Here is a 22,894-nt window from a genome sequence, read left to right as displayed (position 1 = left end):
CTTTACTTCTTTGTTTGTTCCTTTAACAGACTCTCTGAAAGCCTCATATACACTGACATCTCCTTATTTTTTGACCATAAACTCCTTCTATAAACTCATTATTAATGCAGCAAATAATTTTCTTATACTTGCTATTCTTCACCTGGACCAATCCGCCTCATTTTATTTTTGAGAAAATTGAGGGTCAAAAAGGTGAAGGGCCTTTACCAACATTACACTTAGAGAGGAAAAGTCAGAATCAGGTCATGGATTCTTCTGCTTTAGAGTGGGCAAAGATAATTAATTCAGGATGCTAGAATGGGTCTTTAGGCAGCATCTTCCACATGTACCCTTGCTGAGTGCTGCCCAAAATTCTATTTTAAAAGTTTTTCATCTTTGATGAAATCATGCAATGCTACAGAAGAGGTTTCACAATGAATTATAAATGTCTGATATTAGTCACTTTTTAGCCAGCAAAGGGATAAAGTCAGAGATGAGGCAAGAAAGGATGCAGCACAAGAATTCTGCTATGAGAAGTATTTTTGATATTAGAAGAGAATAAAATTGAGCAAAGTGGAGCTTAGGCTTCCCCAAGGATTACAATTTTGTCTAGACCTTTTTTTGATAGTGTGTTATTCAGGGTAGAAGTAAAGTGACTACTTATGGCTGACTCCATTGCTGATTCCCTCCAAAGTTCCATTCCTGACCTGGGCCAGTTCTTCCTTTTTCTTACAGGCAATGTGATGGCTACTTCCACTTGTAGGGGCCTACCATATCATAATAGCCTTAGTGATGAGACTCTATCAATTGGCTTGAGCCATGTTCCAGCTCAGAGCTCCTAAGATTAAATGATCCATTAGTTTTAACCTCCTTAGTTGCAGGTATTTATTTTTGGTATGTACTACTATGCCCAGTAACACTCTTGTTGATCAATCTTATCAGTCAATAAAGCAATCAACAAAGCATTTATCAAACATCTATTATGTGCCAGACATTGTTTTATGTGCTAAGGTTACAAAGACAAAAAAAAAAAAATTAAACAGCAGCTACCCATGAAGGATTATATGGAAAGAGACAATATGTGCAATATGTGCATGTAGATTTACCCGGTGGAGATGTGAAAATCTGACTTTATGTAGAATTTAATTTAAAATTTAATATTCCTATTTCAAATGACCAGGCTTTCTTGGCCTTTTTGAGGACTGATTTTTCTTTTGACTGCAGGAAGAGTTTAACCTCACAAACTAAGAGCCACCATAAAGTCACTTTCGAGGTTGCAGAGCTAGTGCCTATTGTGTTAAGTTCTGTCAGAGTAATGATGACTTACTATTTTATAGTACTAGTAATTTCATGTCTCAGGCCCCCTAAAATGAAAAAAAAATGTTAAAGTGACTCTCCCCTAAGTGTTCTTTTTTTTCTTGTCTTTCTATAGATTGTATAAAACTGCCCTTCTTGGTGAGTAATATCATTTGCACTGCTTGTTTGGTAAGTGTGTGTGTGTGTGTGTGTGTGTGTGTGTGTGTGTGTGTGTGTGTGTGTGATATGACAGTAGGAAATGGGGGGGTAAGAGGTGAGGGATGAAGGAAGTGTTCTTTCACTGCTGTAAGACTTTTTATATTAAAGGCTTAATTAACAGACATTGATTATCAGATGGTATTGGATTTGGGTGTTTAGGAAAAGTTGTAACATTGAAATGAATGGTAATTACTTTTTCTTAAAAGATTCTTCCCTAGTAAGGGTTTTTAATAGTTAGTTAACTTCCTAAAGGAAAAGAGGGGCTGTATAAAAAACAAAACAAAACATATATATACACACATACACACAAATATAGTTATATAATAAAAACACACTTACACACAATATGAGGGGTTTTTTTGGTGGGTGGTGAGAGCACTAGTATCTGGAGAAATGAGGAAAAGCCTCATACAATAAGGGGAGTTTGAGTTAAACTTTGAAGGAAACCAGGAATTCTAAAAAAAATCAGAATTCTGGAGGAAGTCCATTAAAGATAGGGGAGACAGCTTGGACAAAGGCAGAGACTGGAGAGATTGAGTGTCCTCTATGAGGAATAGCAAGGAGGTCAGTTAGGCTGAATCCAAGAGTGTGTGAGGTAGACTAATGTGTAAGGATGGAGTTAGTTGTGAAAGTCTTTAAATGCCATACAGAGAAATTTGAATTAAACCCTAGGAATAATAGGGAACCAGGAGAGTATCAAGCAGGGGAATGACATAGAGGGTTGGAATTCTGCTTTAGAAAATCATTTTGACAGATATGTGGAGAATAGATTGTAGAGGAAACTTGAAATATTTTAATTTTGTAAAACTAGGGAGCACAAAGTATAACATTGCTTCCATTTTCTGCTAAGGATAAAACTAACAAGCATAGAACTTCTGTAACAATATAATATCTACATATCAGGGACTGAAGGGGCAAGGAGATGGCTTCTTCCTTTGGTGAGCACATGTGACTCACACGGTTAATGGGCTATTTGGAATTTTGCCTTATGTGCTAAAATGGGGGAAAACAATCATTATCTTACCAAAATCCTGTGGACCTAAGTCCAATAGCTAATTGTCCCCAGGTTTGTATAACCACAGCCTAAAGCCACTATTTGTTTTTAATTCCATTAAAGGCTCAGCCCCTCAGCAGCACTGTCAGAAGTTGATTCACTGAGCTGGGTAGGGAGTGCTGTACAGAGAGACAGGATAGGTGGTCCCAAGACTTTAGCTAGTAACTTTACAGGGAACACATGACTTTATATGACTGAACCTTAGGGTCCAAGAAATATTTTGTGATTCTGTAAGTCATAGAAATGGAGAATGGGACACAAGGCAGACAATTCATGACTATCACCTTTAAATCCATATTCATTTAGATCCCAATAGAGATAACCAATTATCTTGTGGATAACTGTTTAGGGATAGCAAAGATCCTTAAACCACTGGCTCTTCATCCAGTCTGACCTTTTCAGGCAACATTCTAGCAGACATCTCCCTCTATAGGAGCTGTATCATCTTTTCAGCAGTCACAGTTATTGAAGAGCCAAAAATGAATTTTTTTTTTACTCTAAAATCAAATAAATATAAATAACACAAATAAACCAAATAAATATGGTTTCATCAAAGCTGATGGTACTAAAGAAATTACATTGCTACTTGATTTGTGGCTGTATCCTTAGGAGTCCTTGACCTTTTTACCTGTCTTGAACTTGAACCTTCTTATATATTGTGTCCCCTTATTTTCACAGATCTTTGCTTATAGTAGCCATTCAATGATTTTTGTTTTTGATTTATTGATTTTCCTACTGGAATAAAACTCCTTCTGGTGACAAATATGGCCACAGAAATGGACTGATGAGACTTCAGAGATCATCCAGTCTAATCCTTAACTAAATAACAATTCTACCTCTACTTGAAAATTTCTAGTTGTCACAGGGTCTACCCAAGGGAAGAAGTGAATAATTTTTTTAATAGGATAATAGGATTTAAAGCAATACTTGGATCAACCATCTCATTTTAAGAACTCCAGAATGCCACAGATGCAAAAGTAGCAAAGGAACTCAAAGTGGCATTTCAACAAGTGTAATGTTCTTTTCAGCAAGAACATGGTTCTCCTGAAACACTCAACTACTTTGCCCTTTCTCTGATCAAGTGTTCAAAGAGGAAGTGACTGGGAAGATAGAAGACTCCCATGGTATAGTTTAAAGATTTCCATTTAAAACTTCATTCTGCTTTCATTCTGCTTTTTATTGGTTTATGATCTTGAACAAATAGGGAAATTATGTATGATGTAGTGGAAAGAAGAATGAATTTGTAGTCAGAGAATGAAGGTTCAAATTCTGGCTCTGCCATTTACAGAATTTTCCAATTTTAGAGTTGGAAGGGATCTCAATACCCACCTAATCTAAAACACATGAGCTACTTACTTTCATGACCTTGAGCATTTTATTTAAAACTATCTGGGCCTCAGTTTCTTCCTCAAAATAAGGAGGTTGAATTAGGTAATTTCTAAAGTTCCTTCTAATTCCTGTACTCTATCTCAGACTGTGAGAGTTCTCTAACTTTTTTGAGATTTTTCTCTCTTTTTATCCTGTAGCCCCAGGATAGGTCTAATAATTTGTATTTTTCTCTAATCTTGAAACTATTATCCCAAAAAGATTAAGGGAAGTTGTAGTAAAGGTCTAGGTGACCAGCTCTTTCTTTCTTTTGGGAGAACATTAATTTTTAGATTTTGTCACTTCCACCCTTATCCCAGCACTTTTCTTCTCCAACTGGTGGCAGCAAATCAGAAGATTTATACCAAAATTCAGTTAAAGATTGGTAAAGAATTCTGGGCTAAAATGAAGGGCTATCAAATAGTGCTTACCCTTTGGTCCAGCAATGTGTCTACTAGGTCTGTATCCCAAAGACATCATAAAAAAAGGGAAAAGGACCTATATGTGTAAAAATGTTTGTGGCCACCCTTTTTGTTGTGGCTAGAAATTGGAAACAATGCATGTCCATCAGTTGGAGAATGGCTGAATAAGTTATGGTATATGAATGAATGTATCTGAATATTATTGATGTATAAGAGAGGATCAGCAGGATGATTTCAGAAAGTCCTGGACAGACATGAAATGCTGCTAAGTGAAATGAGCAGAACCAAAAGAACTTGTATACAGCAACAAGAAGTTTATGTGATGATCAACTCTGATAGACTTAGCTCTTTTTCAAAGAAGTGATTCAGGCCAATTCCAATAGACTTGTGATGAAGAGAGCCATCTGCATCCAGAGAGAAGACTGTAGGCACTAAATGTAGATCACAAACTAATATTTTCACCTTTGTTGTTATTTGCTTGCTTTTTTTTTCCTTTTTTGAATCTGATTTTTCTTGTGCAGCATGATAAATATGGAAATATATTTAGAAGAACTGCACATGTTTAACCTATATTGGATTACTTCCTGTCTAGGGGAGGGGGGCTGAGGGGAACATTTTTGTAATGTGGATGTTGAAAACTTCATGCATTTTGAATTTATAATTTTTAAAAAAAATTAATTCTGGGCTAAAGTTTAGAATGAAGAATGAAGTCAAAACATAGGAAGAAGAAACCAAGGTCAAAGTTGAAGCAGAAGGAAAGACATAGAGGGTTTGGAAAGGAGAGTGAGCAACTATTTGATCTTTCAGCTTACCCCAGGAAACAAGCAAAGAACCAGAGTGAAGGTTTCTAGGGTTAAAATCTCTCACAATATAGCCCAGTCAGAATTTGTTGGGCCCTAATCTTCTGCTGTGATTGATATATGCTCAGAGAGAACTTAGTTGTACTAGGAATACATGTACAGACAGCTGTGTTGATACTGCTGGGAGTTATGACCTAGAAGTTTATTTGAAAACCTGCATAAACATCTTCTGTCCAAGGTAAAGTTTACATTCCTTAGGCAAACAAGTTGTAGAAAATGATGTATTATAAACGTGTTTGTTAAGTCTGTGTTTAGGCCATAAACTCTCCTCAAAACCCCAAAGATTATTTCAACTTCTGAGATTTCTCTGCCCAGGAAATAACTACTTGATTCTCTTTCTTCTGGTCTCTTTTGTGGTTAAAAATCCAAATCTCCCTAGTGTGGTTTAGTTGCAGCCCACATTTACCTCCAGCCCTGATTATTAGTCAGATACACTCTTTCTTTCTCCCTTTCTACCTAGGACTGCATGTAGATCAGGAGATACAGCATGGCTGAACCTCCCTCTCTCACATAGGGCATGGTTGACCTTCCCTCACTACTTACAAGGAAAGGAACCAATTAATAAGGCAAAGGACATAAAAAAAATCTGGAGAGTGACAGAAAAGATCTGTGGAAGAGTATCTGTCTGACAGAGTTCCTTACACATTATTACTATATTTTAAAAAACTGGGCCTGTAGTTTCAGTGATATTGAAAGTTCCCCATGAAGAACTCCCTCTACCAATGAAGGCATGCAACTACTCTGAAATTCAGAAGCTGAGTAAATTGCCTTGAGGCGCTGAGGTGTTAAGTCACTTATACAGGACCACTCCAGTAATTTGTGTGGTGCCAGATTTCAAATCCAAGACATCTTGACCCTTACACCTGCTCCTATTCATTGCACCATGTTGCTATAGTAGGTACATAATAAAATGAATGAATCGAAGGAATAAGAGTAAGAGCAGGATAGAAGATATATAGGCCAGGATATTTAAAGGAGAGTTAAGGAAGGGAGCTGGTAGAAAAGAGTGACCCACGTGGGAGATGAGAGAGAAATGAAGGCCATATGGAGGGGAAGGAGACTATCAGATTGGATGACCTCTTGTATTGGTGGAACTAGGCAGTAAGTTGGGCTGCCCTTCAGATCTGTCATTGAGATGTGAGGGAGGTGAAATGACTGCCAAGTTGGGGAAACAGGAGAAATAAAGGCTTCTAGAAAGAACAACTCCACAACTGGAATATGTGTCTCTGTACAGTTTATTTTACATGAAATGACTAAACATCTGAAGTGTATACACCAACTTGCAGAAAAATATAAAGAAATAGAGTTTAAGTTCATGAAAATGATTTATAATAATACAGAACAATTATATATAACAAATTCAGAATTAAAACCCTTTAAACATTTAATTCTTCAGCCTTAATACACATTAATGCCAATATGGGAAGTAAAAACAGGTTACAGGTTCCAAAGAGATCAGAATTGCAACAGTGTTACTTATAAATTATATTACATTAATTATATTTACCAATCTATGAAGCCAAAGAGGACTGAAAGATATAGAATGTGAAGTAAACACATTCATACCAGAATGAGTAATGTTGGCAGGAGACACAGCTTTTTAACTTTAAAAACGTATAAAGTATTTAGCAAAAGTTACAGAAAACGGACCAAACAAGCAAGTTTATTTTGTTAGAAAATTCCATTTTGATATTGGAAGGCAATACGTTGATGTCTCCAGAATGACTACCCCCCCCCTTCCATCATTAATCTTCAGGGGGAGAAAGGTATAGAATCAGTTGAAAAAAAAAGAGAGTTGTACTCTGGGGAAACTGCTTCCTGCCAACAGCTATAAATGCTCTGTTTACTGACTTCTCTTCCCCTATTTCAGTTCCTTGCCCCCCACCAATGTCAGCAGCTGAATTTCGTCTCAGGATATCAAACACTGGGAGTGATGGTGGTAATGATGAATTGGAAGGAAAGAAGACTACATAAAGTTCTAAGGAAGACCCCAGAGACCTTCCAATCTGAACTTATTTTCCAGACAAAACCACTAGCATTAGATGAAGAATTCTTGGCATCAGTAGATAACAGATATTGGGATGGTATGTATTGTAAAACAAAATTAAATTATGTAAGGGTGCAATACGTCCAGACAAGGGCCCAGATGGTTCTCTTCAAATGCTCCAGTGTGCTGGCATAGGTGAAATTACTTGCTCCAAGATAAAATAGCAAATTATCAGCAGAGATGGACCAAAACCCAAGATCCCCAGATCCCCAGGTAGGCCACCTTCCATGAAAGCATACTTAGGCATCTCACTCCTCAATCATCAACCAATTTAGAAGCATATATCTCTGAATTCCTCATTTTACAATCTTGGTAATAAGAAGGATCCCTTGAACTGAAAGTGTTCAAGGAACAACTCAATACCTTTTATTACATGACAACTAAGCAAGAGGGAGAGATTAGTCTATCGTGACCAACCCCCAATAAATAGCTCCCTAGAGAAGCTCCAGAAAAGATAGGCTGTTCCAAGTCCCAAATCCTTAATAAGGGTGCTTTGATTCCATTTTCTGAATTATTTGCCCTTATATTCATGCTGTGATTTGAATGAGGTGGTTCACACTATACATGTTAGATAGAGGGAGGATGTACTGAACCTGGCAGAAATTAAGATAGACCTTGTAGAAAAGGTCCTAAATTTCTAACTTGGAACTCACTTGACTCCCTTATCCTGTGTTCTGTTCTCCTTGATTCTGAATATACCAATGTATTTCAGGGAGATATTTCAGGGTTTGAATGAAAGATCACTTTTCAATAGGTCTGAAAGTACAATATTATTTGGAAAGAAGGGGGTTATGTCCATTATTTTGAGAAAGATACAGGCAAGGATGGTTGCTGAGAAATCTTGAAGCATAAAGAATTTTCTACATGAATTATAGGTGTAGTGGTGAGTGACAGTGAAAATGGTTGTGAGGTGCCTAGGTTTCTCTATCTTTTTGGAGATTTAAGTCTGGAGGCCAAAACTTTTCCTGCACATGCCAAAGAATGTATATAGGAGACACAGATAGTAAAAACCGAGGATAGGGCCAGAGGGTGAGTCCTATTGAGGGAATCTACTCTATTTCTGATAACATTATGGGTACATTATTCTGTTCAAATCCTAAGAAGACTATTATTTCTGAACTTTTCAAATTTCAAAGATGAAATGGGTTTTCTTTCCTAAGAGTTAGCTAGAAACTTTGGGAAGACTGTGTCAAGTCAAAGATAGGGTGAAATATCCCAGATATAGTTTGGCTATGAGTAAAGGACTGTCACAAAACTAGAAATGATTCAATAAAGAGATAGTCTGGTTAGGTTCAACTCTGAGGAGATCACATCACAGAGATGAAGTAACTTACTTAGTCAACTGTTTCAAAGAAATGATTGGACTGGAACTCAGATCTTCTGATTTTAGTCTAGTGCTATCTTTTGATGTTCACTAAATGTCCTTCAGTGATAATTATGTAATAGGAACATAGAGACCCAACTACATAGGCATTATGGTATCAAGAGAAAGATATATAATACTGTGAAACACATGAAAAAAAAAAACTGGTTTTGGATAAACCAGTGTTACAGGAATTTTTTATTTCCTTTTTACTATTTGGGACTCAAGGCCATTCTTCCTGCAAATTTTGGTTAACTAAATAGAAATCTATTCTAATATTAACCTCACCTGATTGAAATCTTTCTTATCACATGTGATAACTTATCCATAACTCTTAGCATTTCTTAAATAAGAAGTCAGAAGCAGAAGTGCAACTGTCCCTTACTCTTTGGTGACTCATAAATTCTCTACTTTTTTAGTTAGCCTATTTGTGAATTCTCTAAATGTAGTTTATTCTGTAACCTGATTTAATTTATCTATTGTTTGATGAAGCTTGTTTCTTATGAGGATGTATGAGATTGTGATTCTACTTTAATCTGTTCAATTTTTATGACATTAAAAGAATTATGGGTTTATGGATCTGTCTTTTCTTTAACTTTTATGACTTAAGAAGATTTTAATATGTAAAATAATTATTTCTCTGTTACTCTGAAATAAATTTTTGCCAATTCTATAAGAAGCTTTGTCAGAATCTTCATGACTGTTCATGTTTTTTCTGAGACCTGAACCTATGGTCAAGCGTAGTAATAAAACTTAGGTTTTTACTTCCACAATTTCTACATTTTGATAAATAGATATTTGGCAGCAATTACTCACTACATGAACTCAAAGAGGAGATATTTCTCCCATATCTGAATTTGGAAGTCCAAAAATAAAATGTAGCTCATAGGCACCACTGCATTTGAAGAGGAAGTATATTTATAATTAGAATGGATAGGTTAGAAATATCTGTGAAAATGAGATGAATACAGAGGACTGGAAGCCAATTTCCAATGCAAATTATCTCTTTAAAATTAGGTAGGGTATTTTCCTTCCTGAAAGCAGAAGGATGGGAAATGATGATAGAGCAAGTTGACATAAGATAGTTCTTAAAGAACTTTAATGTTCAAATTAATTAAACTAGTGTCCTATTTACATTATTAAAGTGAGGGCTACCCACTTGTTAGAAATAAAATAGTCTAAGATTTATTAAGGCTCATAGAGGCCAGGAGAAAATGCAAATATTTGAATTTCACAGTTTGGACTTCCAAGTTCCAATGAACTCAGGCTCAGCCAATACTTTCACTTGCTTCATTTTTTTCATTTGATCTTCATTTAAAAAAGCAATTAGTTTTCAAAATATAAATGTGAACAAAATAATTTCTTGAATTTACTAATTGTTCATGTAGTCCTAACAAATAAATACCTGAGACAAGGGCCCAATAGATAAAATAGATAAAATTAAGAGGATAAAGCATTAGTCAGTCAATTAATAAAGTTTTGTCTTCACTTTTCTCTCCCTACCTCAATCTATTTAATTATACTATCAATTTATATTGGGGATGTTGAAATCCTAATTATCAGTAATTGAGCTTTTTATCATTGATAAATGGAGGGCTAGTTTGCTTCTAAAGGGGAAAAAAATCAAGTGGAGGGTTATCATGGCAACAGGACAATTCATGTTGAATGCCAGTGGCTTTTTTGGAGGACTGTTTTAAAAAAACCATGAAATATATCAATGTTCAGCATATTCCATACATAACTTTTGGAATATTGTTCTTTATGGTCTGAAGAAAGATTTGGATACATAACAGTACTCAACAAATACTTGACTTATTTAGTAAGCAAGAATTCATGAGCCGCCTTCTAATGGAGCTTGATGTTATTCATGTTCCTGAACGCTCAAGCACTTTCATCTGGTTTTAATAACCCAAGTTTCTTCTACTTACTCAGCTTCAAAATATTTCAATATTACTTTGATAGGCACTGTCACCAATAGTATGGATAGCAACCCATTCATGCCAGTCATTCTGTGACTCAATCAAATTTAAAAAAATGTTTTTTCAACATTTAAACAAGATGTCTACTTTCAAGAAATCTACTCTGTCCACCCTGATTGAAGACATGCTTCTATGATGGTAATTAACAGCTTTTGAAGTAGACATTAAAACTTCAATGATGAGGTAAGGTAAATGAAGCTGTAATTTTTGGGAAATGGCTGATCTATTACCCAGAACAGCCATTACTATTACTATTACTATTATGCAGAAGAATGATTGAGCTTAATTGCAAATATGTGAACCCACATTATTCTAATATCACAAGTTCTTGTGACGTTTTTAGGAAGCAGAACAGATAATACTTTGTCATGAGAACACAAATGACCAGTCTGTATCCTGCCAGTAGAAAGTAGGAAGCATGAAAAGGTATACTGATCTCACACTGAGAGAAAGAATTTAGGTCCCCTAGAGGCTAGAATGAAGGAAGCCAAAAACTCCCTGAAATAACCATATTAATAATATACTACTACTACCCAACCTTTGTTTAGCACTTGAAAAAATGTAAACATATTTATGGAGCCAAAGGTGATTCTTCATCCACTCAGTCCCCTTCAACCCTGCTCTTTCAGTCTACCCACATCTTATTTTGTAAAAGAAAAAAAAAACCAAGGAATTACAATTATATGGCCAATAATTAAATATCACTGAGGAACCTCAATCTAATCACCCATTCTCCATCCTTTTGGTAGTGACTGTTCGTATTGCCTGTTTTCCAAAATTGACTTTCTGCCTAGGATCTTAATCAGAATTAAAAAGAGGTAAACACCTTCTTATTAGTTTAGTAGCTTAACCATCTTCCAAAAGAAACAGTGGGAAGAGGGAGATATTCTGTGCTCATGTGAGCCATATAGAAGAATTCGCAGGACACAACTAATGAAATACTATGGGCAGTCTGAAAGAAACAACGAGCACCATCTTACATTCCTGCCCCTGTCTGGAGTGGGTAGATATAATTTATGTGTTACTTACACAGATGCAAATTAAAAGTCACAGCAGGGGAGAGAAAATACCTTTAGATTGCCCTAGATTTACTACTAAGTCTGATTCCCATTAATGTAATTCAGAAGAGCATCAATGTAGAATGGAAAATTTGCACTTAATACAATCTCCCAGAATCCCAGTTTCTTTATTTGAAAAATAATGGGATTGGATTAGATATCTTCTGAGGTTCTTTCAAACTCTAGATTTTTGGTCTTACAGAAGGGTAGATTAGTTGTTATCTAAGTTCCTTACAAGTCAAAGAATCTATGAAATTCAATGTTTAAGCATTAAGATGCTTCCTCTCTCCCTTAGATTATCATACTCTCTCACACACATGATTTAAAGGAGCTTTAATGGACCAATTTTCAGGGCTGCTGCTGTGGGAGAGATGTGTTATATAAAAATGAGGGAGAAGGTATCTAAAGTCCTGAAGGTAGCAATAGTAAAAACATTTCAATCAATCATCAGTCTTTTGATTTTGGTTTTGTTGGGAACTAGTTCTCAGGACTGAAGGTCAGAAATGAATAACAGATGAAAAGAGAACAAATAATCTTTGTATAGTGCCAATTAAGGTGGAAGGGATGAGATGAAGCAGTCATAGACAAGGGGAAAGTCAGAGTTAGAATCAAGTGCCATGTCCTCTATTAAAGAAATCAACAGGGTTTGGAGCAGATTCCACAGGTAAGAGACAATGACAGAAAACTTCTAAGGATATTGTTATCAAAGATCTGGATTGGAAAATTGTAACGAGTACTTAGTAAGATGGCACAGGATTGAATAGGAGAAAGAGCTAAATATAGGAATCATACTATCACTTCTTAAATCAACATCCATGCCTCAAAAAACCCAATCACTGTGATATAAACAGAGAGGACAGTTACTAGATGAGAACAGTAAACATGAATGATGGAGTGAGGAGGAAGGATGCAGATAATTCATAACTTCTCCTGAGTTCTGCTCCCAAACTACTGGAATGAGCAGAATGAGCACATGGTGAGATTAGGCAATTTAAAACTCAAAAAAAAAAAAAAAAAAAAACCCAAGCAAATAAAAGAAACCTTGGCTTCGATTGTTGACTTGATATTTCCCAAAACAGTACAGCATGAGGATATAGGTCCAAGAATTGAGAAGTATCGTCCATGCAGAAAGAAAATAAAAACGAAAACATTTGTGGCAAGAGAAGGGAAAGAGGAACACTCAAAATTGGGGGCTAGTTTGCCTAATGAGGTAGTTCCACCATTATCACTGTATGTTTTTAAAGAAGGGCAGAGTCTGTTTTTGTAATAAGAGAAGCAAGTGCTCCTTTCCAGGATTTCCTCTTAGGCCTCAGGAGATAATTCTATGATGAAATGTTACAGAAGATGTCGATGGGGAAGGCTCCCAGAACCAGACAGATCTTGGATAGACATAGAAGGGATGTTCTAATTATGAGGTTATCTCCCTCCAACCCCAACCCACATTTGAGTGTTCATTTTGGAGAAAGGAGTTAATAGCCTCCCTTTGCCATTAAACTCTATGGAGGGGGAGCCCTTAGGTTTACTGAGGTCTAGGCCCTGGTAACACCTCAAAAATCACTAGCATATTATACAGTTAGGTCTTTAAGTATGTCACATGAGTATAAACAGAGTACTGCCATGATCCAGAAAGTGAAGTCTCTCAAAATGGCATGGAATGGGATGTTGGGGGCTTTAGTGAAGATGGTGATAAAGACAAGGGTGTATATTTGTCTTCTGAGTGGGGTGGGGAATGGAGACATTCCAACTACCTCACCAAACAGGACAATGGGTGGGATGGCAGCACAGATTCTTCCCAGCATGACAATGGGCCCCAAAGAGAGGGTCTCTTCTATTGTTAGGATCCCCAAATCCCAACAATAAACCCATTCAAGGAATGACTCAAGCAGTCTAGATTTCCATATCTACAGGTCGGATATCTCCGGTTTTATGTTCTTTTACCCACAGCTCCCTGTCTTTAGCAGGATCCACCTTCCTCAGCAGTTGATCCACAGGTTCTACTGTCTGAAGGAGACAAAGAGGAAAGGACAATCAGGGGTCATACATAAGTAGAAAAGGCTAGAGATCTCTTCTATATTGGGAAATTAGTAAAAAAAAAGAAAAAGCACTAGACCTGGAGTTAGGAGATAGAAATTCAAATCTCAGCGCTAATGCATATTAACTGTGTAACTGAACAAACCAGTTCCCTTCTCTGAATCTGTTTCCTTATTTATACAATAGGAATTATACCTACATCTGCTGTTCAGTTGTTTGAAGTTTTCTTGGCAAAGATACAGGGAGTAGTTTGCCATTTCCTTTTCTAGTTCATTTTATAGATGAAAAAACTGAGACAAACAGAATTAAGTGAGTCACCTAGTGTCAAAAAGCTTGCAAAAGTCTGGGGTCAGGTTTGAATTTAGGAAGATGAGTCTTCCTGATTCCAGGTCTGGTATTCTATCTACTATGCTACCCTTCAATACCTTCACAACCTAACTGATAGAGTTGGGGAGAAATGTTTTATGAAACTTAAGGTACTATGGATATGCAAGTTATTATTATTATTATTATTCACTGAAACAACTGTACCCCACAATTGTTGCTCCCTAATAAAATATTCTGAAATCTCAAGGGAAAGACTTTTTTAATGAATGGAAAGAAAACTGGAAAAATAGTCAGAAGGACTAATTGCGCCAGTACTGACTATTTAAGTAATCTTCAGTAAATCATTAATTCTTCTCTGGTTGCAGTTTCCTCCTTGAAATGAGAGCATTGAACTGAGAATCCTTTCAGTTTTAACTTTTTGTGATTCTATGAATATATAACTGTCAAGCTTTTAGAAAATATTAATAAGATGAGATTGTATTTAGCAATAGGTCATGTTACATTCTTCAGAATTCTGTACTTCATGACCTCCTACAAAGCTTTTGGTATTGCAGGCTGTAGTTAGACCCACCAGTGTTAAATGATTCCTTCACCCTTAAATGTCTATGGATGAAAATAGCTGTTAATTTCTTTCTAGTTGCTGAGCCAAAAGCTAACAGCTTCTGTCTGTCAGCTGTAGCTATCCAGCTATTAGCTCATTGATGCTCTAATCTATCTATGACCAAAGTCCACCAAGGTCTCTTGGCATCCAAAATTTTTTCCAGTCTTCCAATCCCATTGAGGGTCAGATAAACATTAAATAAATGTTTGGGGACTTGATTGTCTCTTGTGGCTATTTGTTTTGTCTTTGCAGCCTTGTTATGAGATAAAAAAATTTTCTCCTGACCAGTCTCATTAGGTTTGTTTTCTCATCTCTAAAATGAAGATAATAATATTTACATTAAATTCCTCCCTGGTTTGTGAGGAAAATGATTTCTATATTGTAAATCATTATAGAAGTGGATATGATTTCCAAGTTCCCCAGTATATGGGCGGAGAATGGTTTATGGAAAACTGAGATGATACTGCTTTCATTGGATTATGGATTTGATGTTGGAAGGGACTTTTGAGACTATCTAGTCCAACCTCTTAATTTTCTATAGTAGGGGAAACTGAGACCCAGAGAATTAAGTGACTTGCCTAGGTTACACAGGCAGTAAGAAGCAAAGCTGGGATTCAAAGCAGATTCCAAAGTCTGTATTCTTTCCATTGTACCATGCCATTTTCTACCTATTTCTCACACTAAAAACAGATTTATTTGCTGATTACTAACTTGGTCTATCTTTGGGTCCTTGGTGCATTGAACCTGCTCCCAATCCCTTGTTGATACATTTTCCTATTTGCTAGGTGAAAGAAATCTAAATTTAGGAACTCACACTTTGGTTGAACATGTCAGTCTCATGCCGCAGCTGTGTATATTGGCACAGATGTTGCCGAATCATCTCTACCCGTTCTACCTCCAGTCTCTCTAGTTCCTGCAGGGAAGAGAAATTCTCTGATGTCTTTAATCATTTTTATCTGTATTTGAAGATAATTATCTTTACTGAATGCGAGTCTCAATATCAGCTCCTGGACACTAAGTATTAAAGCTTATTTATCAAATTCTTGAATCTAATCAGATTCTACTAAACCCTTGAATTCAAGAATTTTTGACAGATTCTGAACTTGGGCCCATTTTAATGCCACATAGCTGAGAAGGAAATAAAGTTCCTGGTCTCCTAATCTGCTCTCTAATTAGCTCTACTCTTCTTTCTTCAGTCTTAATGTTGAAGAGACTTCACAATTCTGTATCTTTCGTATCATCTGAGTTTTCTACCTGAAAAACCAAGTTATTGATTGCCATCAGGCAAAGTCATAACAGTACTGATAACAAATTTGTGTTATCTCATTGCTGCCTGGCAAAACTTGCCTTTCTTGATTGACTGTCTAAAGCTTACCCCATCCATCAGTCATTCATATTGATTCTCTTTCTTTCCAATCTTTCAGTAGCTATTACCTTTTTCTCCTCCTGCTTACCCTTTCTAACCATCTACCCTTAAAATAAACCATCTACTTGATCATCACTTCAAATTGTTTATATAACAATTTTATTTCTTATATATATATGTATATATACGTATATATATATATATACATATATATATATGTATATATATATATATATAAAACCTCTTTCCTTTCACTGCCAAACTCATAGAAAATAATCCTCTACATTTGTTGTTTCTATATATTCAATTCCTCCTTAATCTTTTGCAATCTGGTTTTGACAGATTATTATTCTATTATTCTACTAAAATTTCTGTCTCCAAAATGATCTATCGCTGGTCTCTTAACTCATCAATAAATTGGCATTTTCTTAGTCTTCATTCTTTTTTTAGCTTTTGATACAGCTAACCATCCATCTTACTGGACATTTTCCACTTCTTTGGCTTCCATGATACTGCTCTTCTTCTATTCCTTCACAGATTCCTCGGTGTGGGTGCTTTCTCTTTGACTTTGTTTTTCAGTCCCTCTGTCTTTCTATCCTTCCTGGGAGATTTAATAGACTACTATAATCGATTCTTGTATCTATTCCCTCTCTTTTCAATTATATATCACCATCTTAGTTTAAGCCCTCCCCAGCTGTCATCCTACTGTTATTCTCTATCTACTAAAATAAGCTAATTGGTTTCTCTGCTTCCATTTTCTTTCCTCTCCAATCCACCTTCCACACTGTTATGAAAGAAGTCTTCTAAAAGCTCATGCTAAAAAAAAATCTTCATGACTCCCCATTGTAAACCTGGCATTTCAGAGCCTGCACACAATCTGGCTTTCATAATATCCCTTTTCTACGCTCTAGCCAAACGTTCCTACTGGTTCTTCCCTTAACTTTATCTCCTTCTCCAAGTATTTATAAAATTCTGTACTTGGAAAATATTCTTCTTTATCTTCTGGAATCCTTTTTAGACATAGAAGTATAAGATTTGGAGCTGGGAGGTATCTCAAAGGTCACCTCTACAATCCCCTCAATTTTTTAGATGAGGAAAGTAGACCAAGGTTATAAAGTGCCCAAGGTAGTAAATGGAAGAGAACCCAAATAAGAGGAAGATTTGAATCCAAATCCTATGACTTTACAATCTTCAGGGCTGTCAGATGCCACATCCTTCATGAAGTCCTTTCTGTTCCCTCAGTAATTTATGTTTTCTCCCTTTTCAGTTTCCCTCACATAATTCTTAATTTGTACACATGACATTTATTCCCAGGAAAATGTAAACAGGGCAAGCTCTGCCCTGTTTTTCTCTGCCTATCATGATTCTTTACATATAGGATATAGTTAAATATGTTTGTTTGTTAGTTTGTTTTTTCCAAAATGAACTCAATTGAGGCAGAACTCAAAAGTTACAGTTTATATTATAGAATACTTGAATTGTGGGAGATCCCTAGGGAGACTGATTTTTGGGTAGCTTCTTGTTTTGGGAACATAAGGAAATTGTATGATCAGAATTCAGTCTGTTCACAGTGCACAACTAGGCCATTACCAAAGTGATTAACTGGAAGGGTGAAGATGGGGGGTAAGGGGAGACTAATTAGGAGATTAACTGGGGGTAAATTAGGCCATTATCCCAGATGGAGGCCTCTAATCTCCTCTGGCCAGCTGACACTTTGAGAGGATAGGACAGCTAGGTTAATAATGGGCAATTTTTTACAAGATGTGATGATGTGAGCTCAGCTGCACACAACTTGTCATTTCAAAATGATAGGACATTAAATTCATTGCACCATGCCCACATTTGGAAAGTAGATACTCTAGTGCTGTGCTCTTGCCAGAAAGAAATCAGAGAAGCATGAGGATGGGCAGACCTGCTTTCAATAATCTGAGTCCTTTTGAGCAGTGAGGGAGTATTATGTGTCATTTTGTACACGTGTTAATGTTGGAAAGTTTTTGAGGGAACAACCGGTCCTAAATTTGCTTCCTTGTTTCTAAAACAATCCCTTCTATCATTGGGCTTGAGGTCTAATATATCCATCTTTTTGTCTTCTAAGGTACATACACACACACACACACACACACACACACACACACACACAAACACACATACACACATTCTTCCCACTTGGGTCTAGGGGCAGTAGGCAGTTACTTTACTCTTTCCCAATAAAACAAGTTCTGCATTACGCTAAGACCTAGAACTGCCAAGAGAGGCAGCCTGGAAAGTTACCCTTACTGCTCTAAGCACAGATGGGAGGTGTTGTAGAGTTTCGTCAGTCACTAGTTGAAAAGAGAAAGTGGGTAAAGAATCCTTATAAAAACAAAATTATATATAGGTTTTAAGCACATGTGTAATCATACTATCTGGTGATTTTATTTAACTATTTTGGGGGAATCTAGTTAACTAGTTGGGAAAGTTGTTTGAGTGTTTGGGGAGAATCACTTGAGAAAATCTCTCAAAAATAAAAAATAAGGATCTAGTAGAAAAAACACTGGGTTTAAAGTCAGAAGATCTGAGTTCAAATGATGGCTGTTTCTCACTACTGTGTGACTTTGGGCAAGTTACTGAGTCTCAATTTCTTATTTGAAAAAAAGGACAGAGTTGATTAGTTGATTATTAAAGAACTCTTTCAGCATTAAATCTTAAGCTTATTTGGTAGGGAAAGATTGATAGACTTAAAAAAATTTATCTTAGACTGATGGCTAGATCTGATGATTCTGTGGGAAAACTATCTTACATGTAGTTCTGTAGCTTAGAATCTATTATAGTAGCTGAAGTTCTAGCTGGCAGGAGTCAGGCCTCTTGGCCCTTTCCATCCACTTTACTATTCTGCTCAAAACTTCTATGAGTAGAGCCTATAGCACAAATCACTGAACTCCCTTCACTGAAGTTGATGATACCCATCCCCTGAAGAGAGTTTGGAAGGTAGTCACAGATCCATACCAAAGTAGTTGTCACCATCTCTTCAAACCACTTAGACTGGGCCTGATTATAGAGATCCACACAGCGCATCAGATCATCTCCTGAAAGCACAGAAGGAACAAAGTTAGTTTCCCTTCATGGCCCTAGAGAGTTATTTTCCTCATTTTTATGGCTATCTTTTCTCTTTTTCCCATGGTCATATGGAGAGTAGGGACTCAGAGTTAAGACAGTATCTCCAGGACTATTGAGGTCAGTGATCTAACATAGATGTTGGAATTATAAAAATACATACACACACACATATAATAAAAACATCTAATGAATGAATATATATATAATTATATTTAAATTATAAAATTATAAAAATTAAAAATTAAATTTATTATAACCAAATATGAAACCATGGAATCCCTCATTAAATGAACTTTCACAACCACTCCCAAGACCTACCAGTCTTGTTCAGTTGCTCAATAATTTTTCCTTGGATCATTTGGGTAAATAGTTCATTGGTTCCGTACCATGTTAATGTGACCAAGGTTATAGTTTCAAATTAGCTTTGCTCTATTCTTGTGTCACAGACTGTTTCAGTAGGTGGAAGACAATGACTAGCCCAATTTCTATTACTAGGAAGCTCAAGAAATAGGTCTCTTAATGGTAGGTTACTTTAAGTTCCATTTATGATGTAGTAGGATATTGAATGCAGAATTTTTTTAAAAATCAGATTTATATCCTGACTGTTGTTTGCTAGTTGTAACTATATACAAATCATTTAATATATCTAAGCTTCACCTTTCTCATCAGTACATTGAGATGTTTCTACTTCAAAATCCAATGATCCTATAAAATACTACAATTCCTCAGGTTTCTGGGCATTTGAGGTACTATAGAATGGTATTTCAAGGGCATGAAATAAGATCCCACTGGGGAAAGGGAAGAATGAAATTTAATGAAGACTCAGATCTTCTCAGTTCTACTGGTTTTGAGAACTCATTAAGGTAAATATCAATAATTGTGGTAAACTTGTGGCACATCACTGTAATTGCCTAGGGTTAAGGAATAGATATTTTAGAATTATAAATGACCTGGGAAATGAATTAGTCCAATTGTCTTAATTTGCAGATCACAAATTTAGATCTCTGGAAGATATCTTAGACATCATCTTGTTCAAGAAATTGTGACTTGCCCAGAGACATAACACAGTAGGGGGAAGAGCTGAGATTTGAAACCAGACTTTGGCTCCCAACATATACATACTTGCTGATTATGATAGTTTCTTTTGGTTCCATTATGGCCATTGCTTTAAATTCCCATAAAAATAGTGGTAGTCTATCCATGCTAATGTCTGTTTCATTTCCCTTATATAGTTGGGTTTTTTTGGGGGGGTGCATTAATAAGTTAAGCTAAAGCTATTTAAATAGGTCGGCTGTTTTCTTTGTATTTTTACCCTTTCTACTAATTTGTCATTGCTTTTAATTTGTGTTTTGACACAATAATAAATCTAATCACATTTGGATAGATGATTCTAAAATTTCTCCCACAAGTGGTAGTTTCTTTCTATTTTTATGCAATCACTTTACTTTTAGGAAGGTGGGACATAGAAAGAGGACTTGCACAAGACCACATAAAGGTTGGGATGGAAATCTGGGTCTTTTGACAATAAAGTCACTGCCCTTTCTTGCATATAACATATCTTTATCTTGGTGGAATTCTATTCATTTTATCCCAGTTTTAGTATTATTATATCTAAGAGTAATAAAACAACATTTCTATCACACTTTTTATAAATCGGCCTTTCTACAAAGTCAATCTGGCTCTCCATCTTCATGACTTGAGAGGGGATTGAAAGGATTCTGTACTTCTGGAGATTAGTTAATTTTTAACACTAGGGGGTAGTAGAGACTTCATTTGAAGAACTAGAGAAAATCAGATCAGGGCTAAGGGCTTCTTTGTTGCAGCTTAGTTAAAATCAAAGTCAAATCAATACTTGCTTGATTCAAGGCATCTTATTTGGGCCTTGAGATACATATATATTCACATTTATTCAAATTTGCACTATCTTAAGTGATAATTATGTAAAACATGGTAATTGATTCCAGCCCAAAGGAAATATACTGTGTGAATTAAAATTGGTATCCACTAAAGGGAGATGCATTATTCACACTGATTAGAATGTAGTCTTATTTAGGTCTGGGAGGTGGTATCTTCTGTTTGGCTGTGAACATCTCTTGATGAAGAAGATGATGGAGGGAGAAATCTCCCTGAGTCCCATTCCCTAATCCAGATGGTAAATTTGCAAAAATTCAATCTTGTCAAGGAAAAGAGGAGGTGTCTGTCCAAGATTCTCCATTTTTTGGCTGCCTATATTCTTTCTGGGAGCTTTCCTCATCACAGAACTCTCTAACTTTTCCATCAGCAACATCAATCGGAAATTTAATCTATAGGACCAGCCTTATTATGAAGCATCTGGTTTCCCTAGAGTAGGTCTACAGAACTGAGAGAAAAAGATGAGGTATTTTGGGAGGTAAGGATTAAATTTCTTTTGGTCTTTCCATTTTTCCCCTCCTGCTCCAAATCTCTCATTCAGTTTCCCATCATCTCAGAACTCAACCCACTTAGATACCAAAGCTGATCAGAATCTTCAAGACATATAAAGGAGGGCAGGGAAAAATAGAAAGTTTTGCCCAAATTAGGATATGATTCTTAAATCTTGGGAACTCACCAGCCTGTGTAGACTTCCGTCTAGCTTTCTTAATGTCCTCTTCAGTTTTGTTGCTAAGTTTGATTTCCAGTTGCTGGGTTTTCATCTCCAGGTCTCTCTGCCTCTCTGTAAGGGCCTTCCGTGCCTTAGATCAAATAGAACAGAAGGAAAAACAGTGTTGTAAGATCTCAAAAAGTGACCTAGTTCAGCCCTCTTTACAGATAGGTGAGTTATATTCCCCATTTCATAGATGAAGCAAGAGAGCCACAGAAAAGTTCAGTGATATTTTGAAGGTCATATAGCTTATCTAATGGCAGAGCAAGTAGAGAGAAATCATGTCTAGACATCCAATTTAAATTCTTTTTCCATTTCACCATTCTGTGTAGTCTATCAGACCTTAGATCTGGACATATCTAGCATTACCCTCTGCTTGGGGTCATGTGGCAAGAATCACATACGAGAGTAACAAATGGTTGGTAGAATTAGAGATTATGTGTTCAGAAATAAATGTTACATGATTCATAAAGTAATATGTATTAAAAATAAATTTACTAGAAAATGATGGGGTTTAGTGGCAATAAGAAAGTTGTTAACACACCTGTCAGATTGGCTAAGATGACAGAAAAAGATAATGATGAATGTTGGAAGGGATGTGGGAAAACTGGGACATTGCTGCATTGTTGGTGGTACTGAGAATGGATCCAATTATTCTGGAGAGCAATTTGGAACTACGCTCAAAAGTTATCAAACTGTGCATGCCCTTTGATCCAGCAGTGCTACTACTGGGCTTATATCCTAAAGAAATATTAAAGAAGGGAAAGGGACATGTATGTGGCAGCCCTCTTTGTAGTGGCTAGAAGCTGGAAGATGAATGGATGCCCATCAATTGGAGAATGGCTGAGTAAATTATGGTATATGAATGTTATGGAATATTATTGTTCTATAAGAAATGATCAGCAGAATGAATACAGAGAGGCTTGGAGAGACTTACATCAACTGATGCTGAGTGAAATGAGCAGAACCAGGAGATCATTATACACTTCAACAACAATACTGTATGAGGATCAATTCTTATGAAAGTGACTATCTTAGGCAATGAGAGGATCCAATTCAGTTCCAGTTGTTCAATGATGAACAGAATCAGCTACACCCAGCGAAAGAACACTGGGAAATGAGTGTAGACTGCTTGCATTTTTGTTTTTCTTCCAAGGTTATTTTTACCTTCTGAATCCATTTTTTCTTGTGCAACAAGAGGACTGTATAAA

General features: G+C 36.2%; 1 protein-coding gene across 2 annotated transcripts in view; it reads right to left on the bottom strand.

Annotated features, from left to right (window-relative positions):
- Window positions 1-6,416: 6,416 nt before the first annotated feature.
- The window catches only part of GAS7 (growth arrest specific 7), a 270,755-nt gene continuing 254,277 nt past the window's right edge, over window positions 6,417-22,894 (bottom strand). Inside the window, exons 11-14 of one of the 2 annotated variants that reach the window (XM_074312074.1) lie at window positions 21,651-21,774; window positions 18,953-19,032; window positions 15,416-15,514; window positions 6,417-13,643 (exon numbers count right to left, since the gene is read on the bottom strand). In XM_074312074.1, the coding sequence (XP_074168175.1) occupies window positions 13,530-13,643; window positions 15,416-15,514; window positions 18,953-19,032; window positions 21,651-21,774 (417 nt within the window). In that variant the 3' untranslated portion in view covers window positions 6,417-13,529. The remainder of the gene's footprint in view (window positions 13,644-15,415; window positions 15,515-18,952; window positions 19,033-21,650; window positions 21,775-22,894) is intronic. The other variant, XM_074312075.1, reaches the window with a different exon arrangement.

The sequence above is a fragment of the Sminthopsis crassicaudata genome, chromosome 4, assembly GCF_048593235.1.
Source record: "Sminthopsis crassicaudata isolate SCR6 chromosome 4, ASM4859323v1, whole genome shotgun sequence".
NCBI classification, from domain to species: domain Eukaryota; kingdom Metazoa; phylum Chordata; class Mammalia; order Dasyuromorphia; family Dasyuridae; genus Sminthopsis; species Sminthopsis crassicaudata.
Note: the sequence above shows the minus strand (reverse complement) of the source record. Positions and strands in the feature narration are given on the sequence as shown.